We start from the raw sequence: 14153 nt of genomic DNA, 5'->3' as shown, positions 1-14153 counted from the left end.
TGTAATTCCGACGAAGAAACTAGCCAAATAAAGACAATATTTTCAAAAACGTAAGTTGTCTAGAGTCTCGAGTACCAATTTTTATTTTTTTTCCTATTCTATTAAAACAAGTTAATTTCTGGCGAATCTGCAGATGCGTGATTTAGCTTGATTTTTCCTTTAAACTGAGACGAAAGTGCGGGCAATGTATGCAAACAACGTTTACTTCACAGCAGAACGATTTCATCATTCTTGTCTTCTCGCATTACTGGCTGTCCATGCTGGTTCTTCTCCGCAGGGCTGCTGCATCGGCGCTGCTGAGGACCACCCCCGACATTCCCTCCCTCTGCTCGGTGCTACAGGTCCGGTGTGTTTGGTTTGATCGCCTTCAGAACCGGCCCTTTTCCACGTCAGCGCCCCTTTCCACTAAGAAGAAGAAGAAGAGCCTGTGGCAGCAGCGGCTGGAAGGACGAACAATGGACGGCGACATGGAGCAAATCCTTGCCCCCTTGAGGCTTGCAGTCAAGGAACAGGTAACATTAGTTTACACGTAGAGTAAAATATTTTCATGGCGATGCTGCGTTTAGTTTCAGACCAAGACAGTCCACCCAAGGCAATGAATGGGGCTTTGCCTACTAGCTCGATGCTAACCCTCCCGACAAGCAGTCATGTCTGCGCCCTTTTGCCACGTTTCAATCGCGGCCACAGCTGAGGCTTTTTAAACTGGGTGTGGCCCAAGAAATGGGGAAGTTAATAAAAAAAATTAAATTATTTCAAAATAGTTTTTGCTTTGGTTTGTCTTTTTTTTTTTTTTGCATAAACATTTTGCTGCATCAAAACATGCCACAGTGGCTTTTTGATTAAAATCTGTCAAGTCAATTTGGATTTTTTTTTTTTTAAAGGTCAACCAATGAATCAGTTTTATTTATATGTAAAAATATAAGTGAGGTTTAAAAGCAAATTATATTTTTACCTGCATCTTAAAGACGGGAGAGACGCCATATATACTGATTGACAGCTACAGCAATTTTAAAAAGAGAAACTTGTCATCAAATTTGGCATTTATTTGGTTTAACATTTTCGATCTGTGTGCGCCTCACTTACCAGATACCACCTGTCTGTTTTTGCAGGGCGATCTGGTGCGGCAAATGAAGCAGGATGGTGCTCCTGATGTGGACGTTACCAAAGCGGTGGCTGAACTCAAAGCAAGGAAGCGGAATTTGGAGGCCAAGGTACGACAATTGAACACTCTGCAATCTTAAAGCGGATTAATAGCTCAAACTTGTGACTGCAGGAGCTGGCGTTGCAACCCAAAGACGACATTGTGGACAGATCAAAGATGGAGGACACTCTGAAGAGGCGTTTCTTCTACGACCAGGCCTTCGCCATCTATGGCGGTAAGATAAAGCTTGCATGTTCTTTTTTTTTTTTTTTTTTTTTTTTAAACTGCATTGATTCTCAGGTGTGAGCGGCCTGTACGACTTTGGGCCGGTGGGCTGCGCCTTGAAGAACAACATCCTCCAGGCGTGGAGGCAGCACTTTATTCAGGAGGAGCAGATCCTGGAGATCGACTGCACCATGCTCACCCCCGAGCCTGTCCTTAAGTGAGCCAAAATGACTCGTGCACATTATGCTTGTGTTTTTTTTCCGCCTGGTGGTTCCTAGAGTCAGCTCTGAAATGCTGGACTTTGGGTTATTTTTAACAGGCGCACATTGACTCTGCAATTTCATGCATGGGAGCTGTCATTATCGCAGACTTCCATAGCCCGGTTGCAGATACAATCTTTAAAAATGACTGTGTATAACATATCGTAGCACCTGGAAACGTATTGAGCATTTTTGTTTGTCAACAGGACATCAGGACACGTCGATAAGTTTGCTGACTACATGGTGAAAGATGTCAAGAATGGCGAGTGCTTCAGGGCGGACCATCTTCTCAAAGGTAACCCTTTGGTGGACTTTGGTTTATGATATATAGTGAAAAAAAACATTCTTCAGATCTAAATGGTCATTTATAAATGTGCCCATTACTTACCAGAATAGTATTCAAGGATTGTTTTCTTCTGTAGCTCACCTCCAGAAGATGATGGCTGACAAGAAATGTACTGCTGAGAAGAAGGCCGAGATGGAGGACGTCATCACGCAGGTCCGACCGGAACCTTAAGGGATTTACCTTGGATGACACAATTAACATTATGTTCGACAGATGGACAACTACACCCAGCAAGAGCTGACCGACCTTTTCGTCAAGTACAACGTCAAGTCCCCCACCACAGGAAATGACCTCACACCTCCCATCTCCTTCAACCTCATGTTCCAGACCTCCATCGGACCAGGAGGGAACATGCCAGGGTACAAAAATAAAAGAAAAGAAAACAACAATGGTTAGGGTTAATGCAGACTAATGGTTGTCTTGATTTGTAGCTATCTGAGGCCTGAAACCGCTCAGGGAATCTTCCTCAATTTCAAGCGACTGTTGGAGTTCAACCAAGGAAAGCTCCCTTTCGCTGCTGCTCAGATTGGAAACTCCTTCAGGAATGAAATCTCGCCTCGCTCCGGACTCATCCGCGTCAGGTGAGGGGGTCCAAATTTTTCCCTGTAGGTACAGCAACCTATTTTTCGTGATGCATTTCCTCCAGTACATGTATTCATGTGAACAAATCATTATTGTACCTTCAGAGAGTTCACCATGGCTGAGATCGAGCACTTTGTGGACCCCAGTGAGAAAGTCCACCCCAAGTTCTCAAACGTAGCCGACCTGGATATCCTGTTGTACTCCTCCAAGGCTCAAACCAGCGGCCAGTCTGCACACATCATGAGGCTCGGCGATGCTGTGGAGCAGGTAGGATAGATTGACATGTTGACAATTGGATAGCACTTATGTCCCTCTTTCTTGTCTTAAAGGGTGTGATCAATAACTCCGTCCTGGGATATTTCATCGGTAGGATCTACCTCTATCTCACAAAAGTCGGAATAGCCAAAGACAAGCTTCGCTTCCGCCAGCACATGGATAACGAGATGGCCCACTACGCGTGCGACTGCTGGGATGCCGAAACCAAAACCTCCTACGTGCGTTTCTGTGCAACGTTTTAACTTGGTCTTACCGAATTCCGCTAAACGTGACCTTTATCCCTCGCAGGGTTGGATCGAGATCGTGGGGTGCGCCGACCGCTCCTGCTTTGACCTGAAATGCCACGCCCAAGCCACCAAGGTGCCCCTGGTGGCAGAAAAGCCACTTAAAGAACCCATATCCTTCAAAAACACCTTTCTGTGTGTTTTACTGGGCCACACACTTTTGGAAACGCCTCCTTAATGTCGGCCGCACAAAGTTGTGAACGTCGTCCAGTTTGAGACAAACAAAGGAGTCATCGGCAAGGCGTACAAGAAGGACGCCAAGATGGTTATGGACCACCTGGCCACGTGCGACGAATGCTCCATTGCCGAAAAGGAGCAGCTCCTCAACGAGAACGGGTGAGTTGCAAAAGCTCGAGAATTTCACAGGTTGGTGATCTTCGAACGCCGAGAGACTCTTTTGAATCCCGCAGAGAGTTCACCATCGAGGTGGGGGGAAAGACGTTCCAACTGACCAAAGACATGGTGGCTATCAAGCGATTTCAGAAGACGCTACATGGTAAGAACTGAGGTCAAGCGGCACTTGTGGGAGCAGGCGTGCTTAATTTATTTTTATTTTTTTCCCCCTGCAGTGGAAGAAGTAATTCCCAATGTCATTGAGCCATCGTTTGGTATCGGAAGGATCATGTACACCATCTTTGAGCACACCTTCCACGTCCGGGAAGGCGACGAGCAAAGGACAGTAAGTAGAAGGAATTACGTACAAAATAATTTGTGCACATTTGAACTCATACAACCCCTTGTCGCCCTCCCCCAGTTCTTCAGCTTCCCAGCAACCGTTGCTCCATACAAGTGCTCTGTTTTACCACTCAGTCAAAACCAGGATTTTGTGCCTTTTGTTAAAGAACTCTGTAAGTATTGGTTTTTAATAATACATGTCTATTTTTTTAAAAAAGTGTGGTTTTGCCTATTTTGGGTCTTTAAATTTAGTTTCAAGCAGACTTAAAAAATGTTACTTGCCTTAAGCTGGGCTGCACCCGCTCACGTCTCTTCTCTCCTTTCAGCCGAGGCCATGACCAGATACGGCGTGTCCCATAAGGTGGATGACTCTGCGGGGTCCATCGGGAGGCGCTACGCCCGGACAGACGAAATTGGCGTGGCGTTTGGCATCACCATCGACTTTGACACCGTCAACAAGACGCCACACACCGCCACCCTGAGGGACAGAGACTCAATGAGGCAAATCCGAGCCGAGGTACAGTACATGTTTTATTGGCAGACAGTCCCCATATGCACTTTTTAAAAACTATATGACAATTGTTTTTTTTTTCCAGGTGAGCGAGCTGCCCGTGATCATTCGGGATTTGGCGAACGGCACTCTAACCTGGGCAGAAGTGGAGACCAAGTATCCCATCTTCGAAGGACAGGAGACCAGCAAGAGGGACGCTGTGGAAGAATGAAGTCCTTCTTTCTCTCTTCCGCTGGCAGGGAATAAAATATATGACACAGACTTTTGTTGCATTCGCATCACCAGAAGAACATCACGATGAGCTTTTACTGATCACGTCCACAAGGAGGAGCTGCATTTCAACCATGTATGACAACCACTCATGTTTTCAAAAGGGAGAAACTGGCATCAGGTTGCGTCTTTGACAGAAGGAAAGACTGCTGTTGTTCTGCTTTTCAGGCTGACCAGATTGAGATATTTAAATCTCTCAATAAAAAAACAGCCAGCACTTACTGGACATCTGCATACCATTTGCAACGTTTTCTCATTTGTGATCTATAAGGCTGACATAGGCCATAAGATTAAAATATACATATAAACTATTTAGTGCAAGGGGTAATGCAATATAAAAGATTTGAATGCAATAGATTGAATTGTAATGGCTGCAAAAAAAAAAAAAGTACCAATTTAAAAGCAGGATCTGAGGGGAATTTGATACATGTATAAAAATTAAGCAAGGAAAAACTATTGCAGAGGTATTCCAGCCCCATTTGTGCAACAGTCATGTTTTGCACAATTTGAAAAAATGTGCAGGGTTGGGGCCTTCAGTAGGTCACTTGGACACATTCTTAGAAAAACTGGCTTGCTCGAGTTTGGATGATGCAACTCTAAGCCTTGGTTTCAGACATCACTCGTAGTCTGAGAAGCAGAGGCATGCACTACAAGCTCCTCCTGCTGGGCTGGGCCAGGCCGGAGAGGAATAAGGGAGAGCCGAGGAGAAAACAACCCGCACAGCTGGCTGCGGGTAGCGGGGAGAACAAACACTCACAAGCGGCTTTTTCTGCACGCTATTACGTGGCGACATGGAACAAACTTTGGCACCTTTGCGGGAGGCTGTGCGCGAGCAGGTCAGTTATTTTGGACGGATGGAAACTAAGTTGGGCGTGGCTATGATCACTTTTGATTTAATGTTGATTTTTCTATGAACAAAATCCAAATGGATATTTTTTGTCACAGACTCAGTTAAAATAAAGCCCAGTGAATATGCTTAATAGTAGTTTGCATGGATGTATTTTACATTACGTTATTTGAAATAAAAAGTTAAATTTCCTGTTTCAAACTCACAACCTCCCACCTTTGTGTGGTAAAGGTGACTCTCAAAAGTCTTTTTTTATTTTTTATTCTGGCGTTTTCACAAAAGCTATATTGTCAATTGTATATTGTTAAAACACCTCAGTGCTGTTTTTGAATAAAAAAAAAAATCATACTCTCTTTTTACTGAAATATAATAATAACATTCGGTGTTCTTAATAATAATAATAACAATAATAATAACATTGTGTTCATTTCAGGGCAATTTGGTGGCCCAGCTTAAGGAGCAAGGAGCCCCTGAGTTGGAGGTGAACCAGGCAGTCACAGAGCTGAAAGCCCGGAAGAGAACTTTGGAGATGAAGGTACAATGTCTACGTCTTTGTTCCATTGTATTTGGCTTTCACTTTTGCTTAACAAAGCCGCTCCCTTGTCACAGTAATAATGAAACTACTCTCATCTTATCTCACCACTTCCAGGAGCTTTCTTTACAATCCAAAGATGACGTTGTTGACAGGGTAAAGATGGACGACACCTTAAAGAGGAGATTTTTCTACGATCAGTCTTTTGCCATATATGGAGGTAGGATAAATCGATATTAGCGTAAAAGCTTGTATAAGGTAAGTAAAATTTCTTTGTTCAGGTGTGGCCGGCCTGTACGACTTTGGGCCGGTGGGCTGCGCCTTGAAGAACAACATCCTGCAAGTTTGGAGGCAGCACTTCATCCAGGAGGAGCAGATCCTGGAGATCGATTGCACCATGCTCACCCCTGAACCCGTCCTCAAGTGAGCCCACTCTACCCCCTTTTAAAAAAACAACTGAATATTAATAAATGTATTTTCTCAATCAGGACGTCGGGCCACGTGGATAAATTTGCTGATTACATGGTGAAGGACTCCAGGACGGGAGAATGCTTTCGTGCTGATCATCTCCTTAAAGGTGATCACAGCATTTTTTTTTTTTTTAGTCATCAGTGCAATTTTTCAAATTTTTTACAAACGAGAACCTGACGACAGGTTTTTACTTGCTTTACTGGGTCACACATATGTAGGGTGGGCGTGGCTGGAATTTAAATTTGTAAGCTGTATCTTGTCTTTCTGGTGTGTTAGGATTTTTTTCAAGATGTGTGTTAGTGAGATTTGACAAAGTACTCATGTTACATTAAACCAGGTTTGATCTAGAACATTATTTGATCAAAAACTGTCTCTGCTGTCCACAGCCCATTTAAAGAAAGTCATGTCCAACGAGACGTGTACCCCTGAGAAGGTGGCGGAGATGGAGGACGTGATCACCCAGGTGGGTTCATGCAAGGGATGCCGAGATGATGTCATATCCTGTTCCGTGCCAATCATGTCCTGTTCTTATGGATGTGCGCTAGATGGACAACTACACTCAGCAGGAGTTGGGCAATCTGTTCGTCAAGTACAACGTCAAGTCTCCCTCCACGGGCAATGACCTCACCTCTCCTATCTCCTTCAACCTCATGTTCCAGACCTCCATTGGGCCAGGAGGCAACACTCCTGGGTACTACTGCAGATTTAATCATGCTAAAAGAAAACATGGAAGTCGTTTGCTATAGATGAATCTGCTTTTTTTTTTGTCTTGGCAGCTATCTGAGGCCAGAAACGGCTCAGGGCATGTTCCTCAACTTCAAGCGACTGCTGGAGTTCAACCAGGGAAAGCTTCCCTTTGGCGCCGCTCAGATCGGAAACTCATTCAGGAACGAGATCTCGCCTCGCTCCGGACTCATCCGCGTCAGGTTAGAAAACTTTGCCGTTTGCCTCACTTGCTTCATTTTATGGTCGGACTAAATCGAGTAAAAATGTACCTTTACAATGTAGAGAATTCACCATGGCTGAGATCGAGCACTTTGTGGACCCCAACGAGAAGGTCCACCCCAAATTCTCAAACGTGGCCGACCTGGATATCCTGTTGTACTCCTCCAAGGCTCAGACCAGCGGCCAGTCGGCACAGATCATGAGGCTCGGAGATGCTGTGGAGCAGGTAGGAAAAGTTTAGATGTTGAAAAATAATAAATAATAAATAAATCATCCATTTGTTGGTGAGTCCACTATATTAGGTTTCGGTTATGCAAACTTTTTCAATTATAATTCAGCATCATTTTGATCATTCAGGGGATCATCAACAACTCCGTGCTGGGCTACTTCATCGGCAGGATCTATTTGTACCTGCTCAAAGTCGGTCTTAGCAAAGACAAAGTGCGCTTCCGTCAGCACATGGAGAACGAGATGGCTCACTACGCCTGCGACTGCTGGGACGCCGAGTCCAAAACTTCTTACGTAAGTCGATATTCTTTCCGCTCTGGTTTCAACCGTGACGGCTGATTTTCTTTTTCATCTTTCTTCAGGGTTGGATCGAGATCGTCGGGTGCGCCGATCGCTCGTGCTATGACCTGTCGTGTCACTCGCGAGCCACCAAGGTGCCCCTTGTGGCGGAGAAGCCCCTCAAAGAACCCATATCCTGACTGCTCATCCAATTAAATCGAGTTTTTACCCAATTGAGACAAAATAAGGTGCTAGTGATTAAAGTAGATCAACATGACCGCTCTGGGAAGTTCTTGGTTATTCCTTAATGAGTCAACACAAGGTGGTCAACGTAGTGAAGTTCGAGCCCAACAGAGGCGCCATCGGAGCAGCGTACAAAAAAGACGCCAAGCTGATCTTCGAGTATCTGGACGCGTGCGACGAATGCTTTATTGGCGACCAGGAGAAGCGGCTCAACCAAAGCGGGTAATTGGTCATTTTTTAGCAGAAATAAGCTGAGAAAATGGAGTTGCACAAGTGTGCACACCCTAACGGGATGTTCATAATTAACCTTCCCCTTGAATCTTTTTTTCAATTACTTATGCAGAGAGTTCAGCCTGTCAACAGAGGGCAAAACGTTCAAGCTTTCCAAAGACATGGTCGCCATCAAGAGATTCCAGAAAACATTACATGGTAAAAAAAGATGAATGAAAATGCCAAGTATGGTTTCACGGTCCATCGTTACACTTCCGATTCAATTCAAACAATTGCTCGCAGTTGAGGAGATCGTCCCCAACGTCATTGAGCCGTCCTTCGGCATCGGCAGAATCATGTACTCCATCTTTGAGCACTGCTTCCATACGCGGCAAGGAGACGAACAGAGAACGGTGAGGACCACAAACATTTGTCGTTGATCCTTGTTTCAATTGTTAGTTTTAATTCAATATCATTGATTTGTTTTGTAGTATTTCAGTTTCCCTGCCACTGTGTCCCCGTACAAATGCTGCATCCTTCCTCTGAGCCAAAACCAGGAATTCACACCTTTTGTCCAACAACTGTGTAAGTTCACCGCATTCTTCCATGTTGAAAGGTTAATGTGCACAACACTGACACCTACTGGTAATAAAGGTACACTCCATTTAAATATACTAACCTCACTCATGCAGTTTTTTGTCCTCATCAGCTGAGGCGTTGACCCGGAAGGGGGTGTCTCACAAGGTGGACGATTCATCTGGATCCATCGGGAGACGCTACGCTCGCTCCGATGAGATCGGCGTGGCGTTCGGTGTCACCGTAGACTTCGACACCGTCAACAAGACGCCACACACCGCCACCCTGAGGGACCGTGACTCCATGAGACAAATCCGTGTCGAGGTACATCAATGTGACTTAAAATAGATTTCAAAGCATCTCATACACACCTTGAATTTGTAGATCTTCACTCTTCGTAGCAGCATATTGTGATGTCATATTAATAATAAATCCAATGGTGGTGCAGGTGGACGCTTTGCCGGGTGTGATTTGGTCGCTGGCCAACGGTGTGTCCACTTGGCCTCAGCTGGAGGTCAAGTACCCACTCTTTGAAGGACAGGAGACCAGCAAGAAGGAGTAACCAGCATTATTCAGGGAAAATCCTTCTTGAGGAGCCATAACATATTTTTTAAAGGACTAGTAGAGAAATATAAGGATGTGTACTGAATACTTACCACTAGCTGTCCCCCGTGGCACGTTACTAATTCCACAAAACTTGACAATTCCTAAATGGAAGTGCAACAATAGCTGTGACACAAAACATTATTTTTTACACCTCCAGCCTTGTTCTAATAAATGACTCGTAGTTCTTTTACCCAGTGTCCTGGATTTGAGTTGTGCATCTATTTTCACTGTATTGTGTTGTTGTTGTGTGACACCCATGTGCAGAATGCTGAGCATGGACATGGCTCAAAATTGCAACAGGCTTACTGTCCCAAAACAGCTGTGGCCATTAGGAACATGGAAAATAGCATAGCCTCCATTTTATTTCATTGTTTGTGTGTGTGTGTATGTAAAAAACATTCAGTTCAGTTGTATTTAACTTTTACAAAATGCATTAGCAATAAGGATGGTTTCATTTGAAACATTTGTTCAGGTACAATTATTAATTGACCTATGTTTCTAAATTTAAGCAGTGTTAAAGTTCCAACAGTGCATTATTTGGCAGCCAAAATTGTCCCCCAGGGGCAATTAAGCCCACCCACCCCTCGAGTCCCGCCCCTCTTTGTCAGCAAAAGTAGAAATACAGCAAGTCACCTTTTCAACTGCTGGCAGCTCCCCTCTCAGGGAGTCCGCAGGACCCCCCAAATTGTGGTCACTCATTTGAATATTTTTTGAATATTTAGAATAATTGGGACGTTTTGTTGAAGCAGCTTCTGCTGAGTTCAAGGTCAGTACGACAACAGGTGTTTGTGGAGGACAAAGTAAAGTGCATGACCGTGTTGCTATTTAGAGGCATGCATGTGACTCAAACATTAGTTTGTTCTCTTCGAACAGATTTTTGAAAGACTTTAATTGTCTTAAGCATCTCACTAGAGAGCTTTCAGTTGGTATGTTTTAAAAAGAAGCCAGCAGCTGTACTTTGTTGATGTCTAATGGGTGCAAATATTCCCTTGATTGGCATCTAAGATAAAAAGAAAATAATTTTTGTTATTTTTTTAATGCAATAACTGGGCCGGAAAGGAGAAGACTAAATGACGAGGGTGAGGTTACAAAATAAATGTCAAGTCGTAAATCACAGCAGCTGCACTCTAGTGCAGAAGCAGGACAGCTTCATTTTTCAGCTAAAATGAGATTTAAACAAACAAAAATCAATTTCTGTCTGCAGCAAATGTGCTTGAGTGTCTCTTATAATTAATTCCGAATTGTCATAAATTGTTAGTCCTAAAAAACTCAGTGGTCTTAGAAATAACGCGAATGTGACAAATTATAATGAAATCGAACAAAACCACTAAAAATATGACATTGCCAACTGTGGTTCAACAAAATCATTAAAAAAATAAAATCAAATAGGTAGCTTTTCAAAATATACACATAGCGACATATTCAATTAAGGTGTGTCCGCTAATGAGCATCTCAGGTGTCTTCCAACTTGAAATCAATTAGTCGACCTATTTAAAAGGTTGACAAATGGTCACCGTGCTGTTTGGTGACGCTCAACATTGACCAGAGGAAGTGAAAACTACAGATATAAACAAAATTATAACTAAATAAATGACTACACTACAAAGTCCATAAGTCCATGTCACTATGGACAAAAGTTTTGGGACACCTATTCTTCCACATTAAACCTTTCCATATGATGCATCAGGAATTGGTGCATAAAAAGAGTGCGTCTCAATACTTTTGGAAACAAGAAGGGCTTAACACCATCTAAGGTTGGGCCTCACTTAAACGTACAGGTAAAACCAGTTTTGGCTCTTTATGTGTTTAGGAACAGTTTGACGGAACTCCCGTGCGTATGTTTGAGTGGGTGTCGCCATGGCGATCAAAGCGGCACTTCCCAAATACGAGCTGTACGTCTATAAAACTGTTTTGGCTTTGGCCCTAATTTGGTCGACCTGCTGGGTCTTTGATGCATCTACGTGTGAGTACAATCTCAAATATTTTGCCCAATATTAATATTTGTTTCGGTATTTAATGAATTTATTTTATTTTAGCAAACACAAACAGAAAAACATTTCGGTCTAGCGTGAAACCAGGATGGCACTACTTTGGCCGCAAAATGGTAAGCCGTGACTTTAAAGTCCCTCATGAAACATAATCCATATATTTAATTTTTGTTTTCCGTGGCTTTACAGGATACGGCGGATTCCGAATGGGCCATGTGGATTTGGACCTTCCGGGCCCACATAGTTTTCGCACTGTCTGGACATGTGCTGTTCGCCAAGCTTTGCTCCATGCTGGCCCCTCAGGTGCTTCCTCCAAAAATGGCAAACAGTGTTAAGCATTGGATGACACCATTATTGTTGTTCTACAGTACAGGTCCCTGGTGTACATGGGGTACGGGATCCTGGCGGTGTGGACCAGTATGGGTTGGACCTACGTCACCCTCATCCTGTCCCACTGCATTCTGCTCTACAGCATCTCATTGGTTAAAATACGCTGGCTGTGCTTCGTCACGGGCTTCTGCACGCTAGCCACATTTAAGTGTCAGCCCTTCCTGTCCTGGCAGGTATGTTAAGAAGTTCATCTGATGGAAACAGTACAAGCCTTGGAAATTGCCCAATAAGGCGAATTCGATGAGGTCATCCACCAATGATATTCCAGGCTGGCTTCGTGACGGGCGACTTCGACCTACGCCACATTCTCTTCTACGGTGGCTGCGGCTTCACGATCATGCGCTGCATCAGTTTCGCCTTGGAGAACTGCGAGCGCAAAGATGGCAACTACAACATCCTGGAACTCCTCAAGTACAACTTCTACCTGCCTTTCTTCTACTTTGGGCCCATCATGACCTTTGACAAGTTCTATGTGCAGGTTGGTTTCTAACGCGCCGACGGATGTAATTTCGTCACAACCTTGTTGATGTATCACACCTTCTCAAAAAATCCAAGCACGGCTATTTATGACTTCACATGGCTCACCAACTCCATACATGCACATAATAGTGTTTATACTCACGGCCACAAAATTAGGCACACCTACCCAATTAAATGGTTAAAATTTAGGATGGTCAGAATCTCACAAGAAGCCATTTTCCCCAAAAATAATTTAGTGAGAATATTTACCAACCCTGCAGGCCAATAAGTCAGACCTGAGCAGGAAGGAGCGGGAGATGTGGAACATCAACGTGCAGGCCGTGACCCACCTGGCCATCATCCTGGTCGTGGACGTCCTCTTCCACTTCCTGTACGTTCTCACCATCCCGAGCGACTTGAAGCTGCTCAAGCATCTCTCCGACTGGGCCCTGGGTGGGTCAATACTGAAAATAAATAAATAATATAAAGGATAAGGATCTAATATTGAATGAGATGCGGAATGTTTTGGTAGTTGGCGTGGCCTACTTCAACTTGCTCTACGACTGGGTGAAAGCCGCCATCATGTTCGGGGTCATCAACACCGTGTCCAGGTTGGACCACCTGGACCCGCCCAAGCCGCCTAAATGTATCACCAACCTTTACGTCTTTGCTGAAACGTGAGTCGCAGGACTTTACGTATTTTCCTTCATACCGAATGCTTATCGTTGCTTCATCTGCTTTCTCAGACACTTTGACCGAGGGATCAACGATTGGTTGTGCAAGTGAGTAGCTCACGGGAGTTAACGACTAAATTATGAGGAATTGACAAAAGTCCAAATAATTTGGCACAGAGATTATTTGCAAATGGATGTCCGGGTTCTGATCCTGTGGTTTTCTTATCAAAAGGTACGTATACGATTATCTGGGCGGTAAGCACGATGACGTACTGGCGGAGCTGCTGGCCACGTTGTGCACCTACGCCGTCACCGTCCTGTGGCTGGGACCGTGCAAGGTGGTCCTGGTTTGGGCCTTCTTCAACTGCTTTGGCCTAAACTGCGAGCTGTGGGCTGCCAAGTTCTTCTCCATGGAGCCTTTTGCGTCTTTCGAGGTTCGGACGAATCATTACAGTTTGGACTCGAGTTGACTTGGGTCGATATTTTGTCTTGAGGAAGACTTTTTAACTTGAACTAACCTTCTGACTTGACTTGGGACTTGATCCCATTGCTAGGTAGATAGAAAATGTTTTTGCTTGCTTTCAAGAATGCAATGTCAGAAGCAATGTCCCGTCGGATCCGAGCCTTCGTCTGTGTCTTCAACTTCTGGAGTATCGTACTGTACAACACCTTGATTCTCAACAGTTTGGATTTTGCTACATTGGTTGCCAAGCGTCTGCTGCTTAAAGGTGAGTTCTTCAGATGGAGTTACAATTTATAGTTTAATTAAGATGTTGTCATGTGTCACTAATGTGGTAACTCACCCTATTTTATGTCTGGCCAGGTTTTCCAATAACCACCATGGTCGTCATGTTCGTGACCTACTGCCTGATTCAAGTGATTAAGGAGCGGGAGAGGAGACAGGCCCTCATCGATGACCCCGATCCGCTTCCTCCCACGACGCTGGATGGAGCCCTTTCGGCTGACCCTGCTACTCCCGCACCAGATGCCGCTCAACCTGTCGCTGATCCCAGCAAGCAAAAAGCAGAGTAGATGATTGATGCATGTATACAGTTTTGAGTTTCGTAATGTCTTGAGTGAAATTTTCTGAACAACAAATAAATTAAACATAAGAAGGTGAAAGTATTTTTTTTTT

General features: G+C 44.2%; 3 protein-coding genes and 1 non-coding gene across 4 annotated transcripts; all 4 read left to right on the top strand.

Annotated features, from left to right (window-relative positions):
* The first annotated feature begins 197 nt into the window (after window positions 1–197).
* On the top strand, window positions 198–4804 carry LOC148380768 (glycine--tRNA ligase-like). The gene is made up of 17 exons (XM_088363569.1): window positions 198–512; window positions 1110–1211; window positions 1274–1376; window positions 1442–1583; window positions 1833–1921; window positions 2049–2125; window positions 2186–2331; window positions 2404–2553; window positions 2659–2821; window positions 2884–3048; window positions 3119–3227; window positions 3306–3450; window positions 3525–3610; window positions 3684–3793; window positions 3869–3962; window positions 4116–4306; window positions 4386–4804. Exons 1-17 carry the CDS (start codon window positions 258–260, stop codon window positions 4509–4511), a joined length of 2253 nt encoding a protein of 750 aa, XP_088219695.1. The 5' UTR covers window positions 198–257; the 3' UTR covers window positions 4512–4804.
* On the top strand, window positions 1629–1763 carry LOC148380769 (small nucleolar RNA SNORA84). The gene has a single exon (XR_015854739.1). It is a non-coding gene; the product is annotated as a small nucleolar RNA SNORA84 (small nucleolar RNA).
* A 420-nt stretch (window positions 4805–5224) lies between the features above and the next one.
* Window positions 5225–9697, top strand: LOC148380767 (glycine--tRNA ligase-like). Its single transcript, XM_088363573.1, has 17 exons — window positions 5225–5406; window positions 5851–5952; window positions 6067–6169; window positions 6231–6372; window positions 6438–6526; window positions 6807–6883; window positions 6966–7111; window positions 7197–7346; window positions 7429–7591; window positions 7723–7887; window positions 7956–8064; window positions 8193–8337; window positions 8459–8544; window positions 8629–8738; window positions 8817–8910; window positions 9035–9225; window positions 9350–9697. The coding sequence occupies exons 1-17, from the start codon at window positions 5362–5364 to the stop codon at window positions 9461–9463; spliced, it is 2031 nt and encodes a 676-aa protein (XP_088219699.1). The 5' UTR covers window positions 5225–5361; the 3' UTR covers window positions 9464–9697.
* Window positions 9698–10113: 416 nt separating this feature from the next.
* hhatlb (hedgehog acyltransferase like, b) lies at window positions 10114–14140 on the top strand. The gene is made up of 12 exons (XM_088363697.1): window positions 10114–10273; window positions 11318–11470; window positions 11544–11611; window positions 11685–11798; window positions 11864–12058; window positions 12154–12363; window positions 12626–12797; window positions 12877–13021; window positions 13091–13126; window positions 13251–13452; window positions 13605–13746; window positions 13842–14140. Exons 2-12 carry the CDS (start codon window positions 11365–11367, stop codon window positions 14048–14050), a joined length of 1599 nt encoding a protein of 532 aa, XP_088219823.1. The 5' UTR covers window positions 10114–10273; window positions 11318–11364; the 3' UTR covers window positions 14051–14140.
* Window positions 14141–14153: the final 13 nt, after the last annotated feature.

Source organism: Syngnathus floridae, chromosome 20 (genome assembly GCF_059516105.1).
Source record: "Syngnathus floridae isolate MCC-2025c chromosome 20, RoL_Sflo_1.0, whole genome shotgun sequence".
Lineage (NCBI taxonomy): Eukaryota > Metazoa > Chordata > Actinopteri > Syngnathiformes > Syngnathidae > Syngnathus > Syngnathus floridae.
This window is presented reverse-complemented; position numbering and strand designations above follow the sequence as displayed.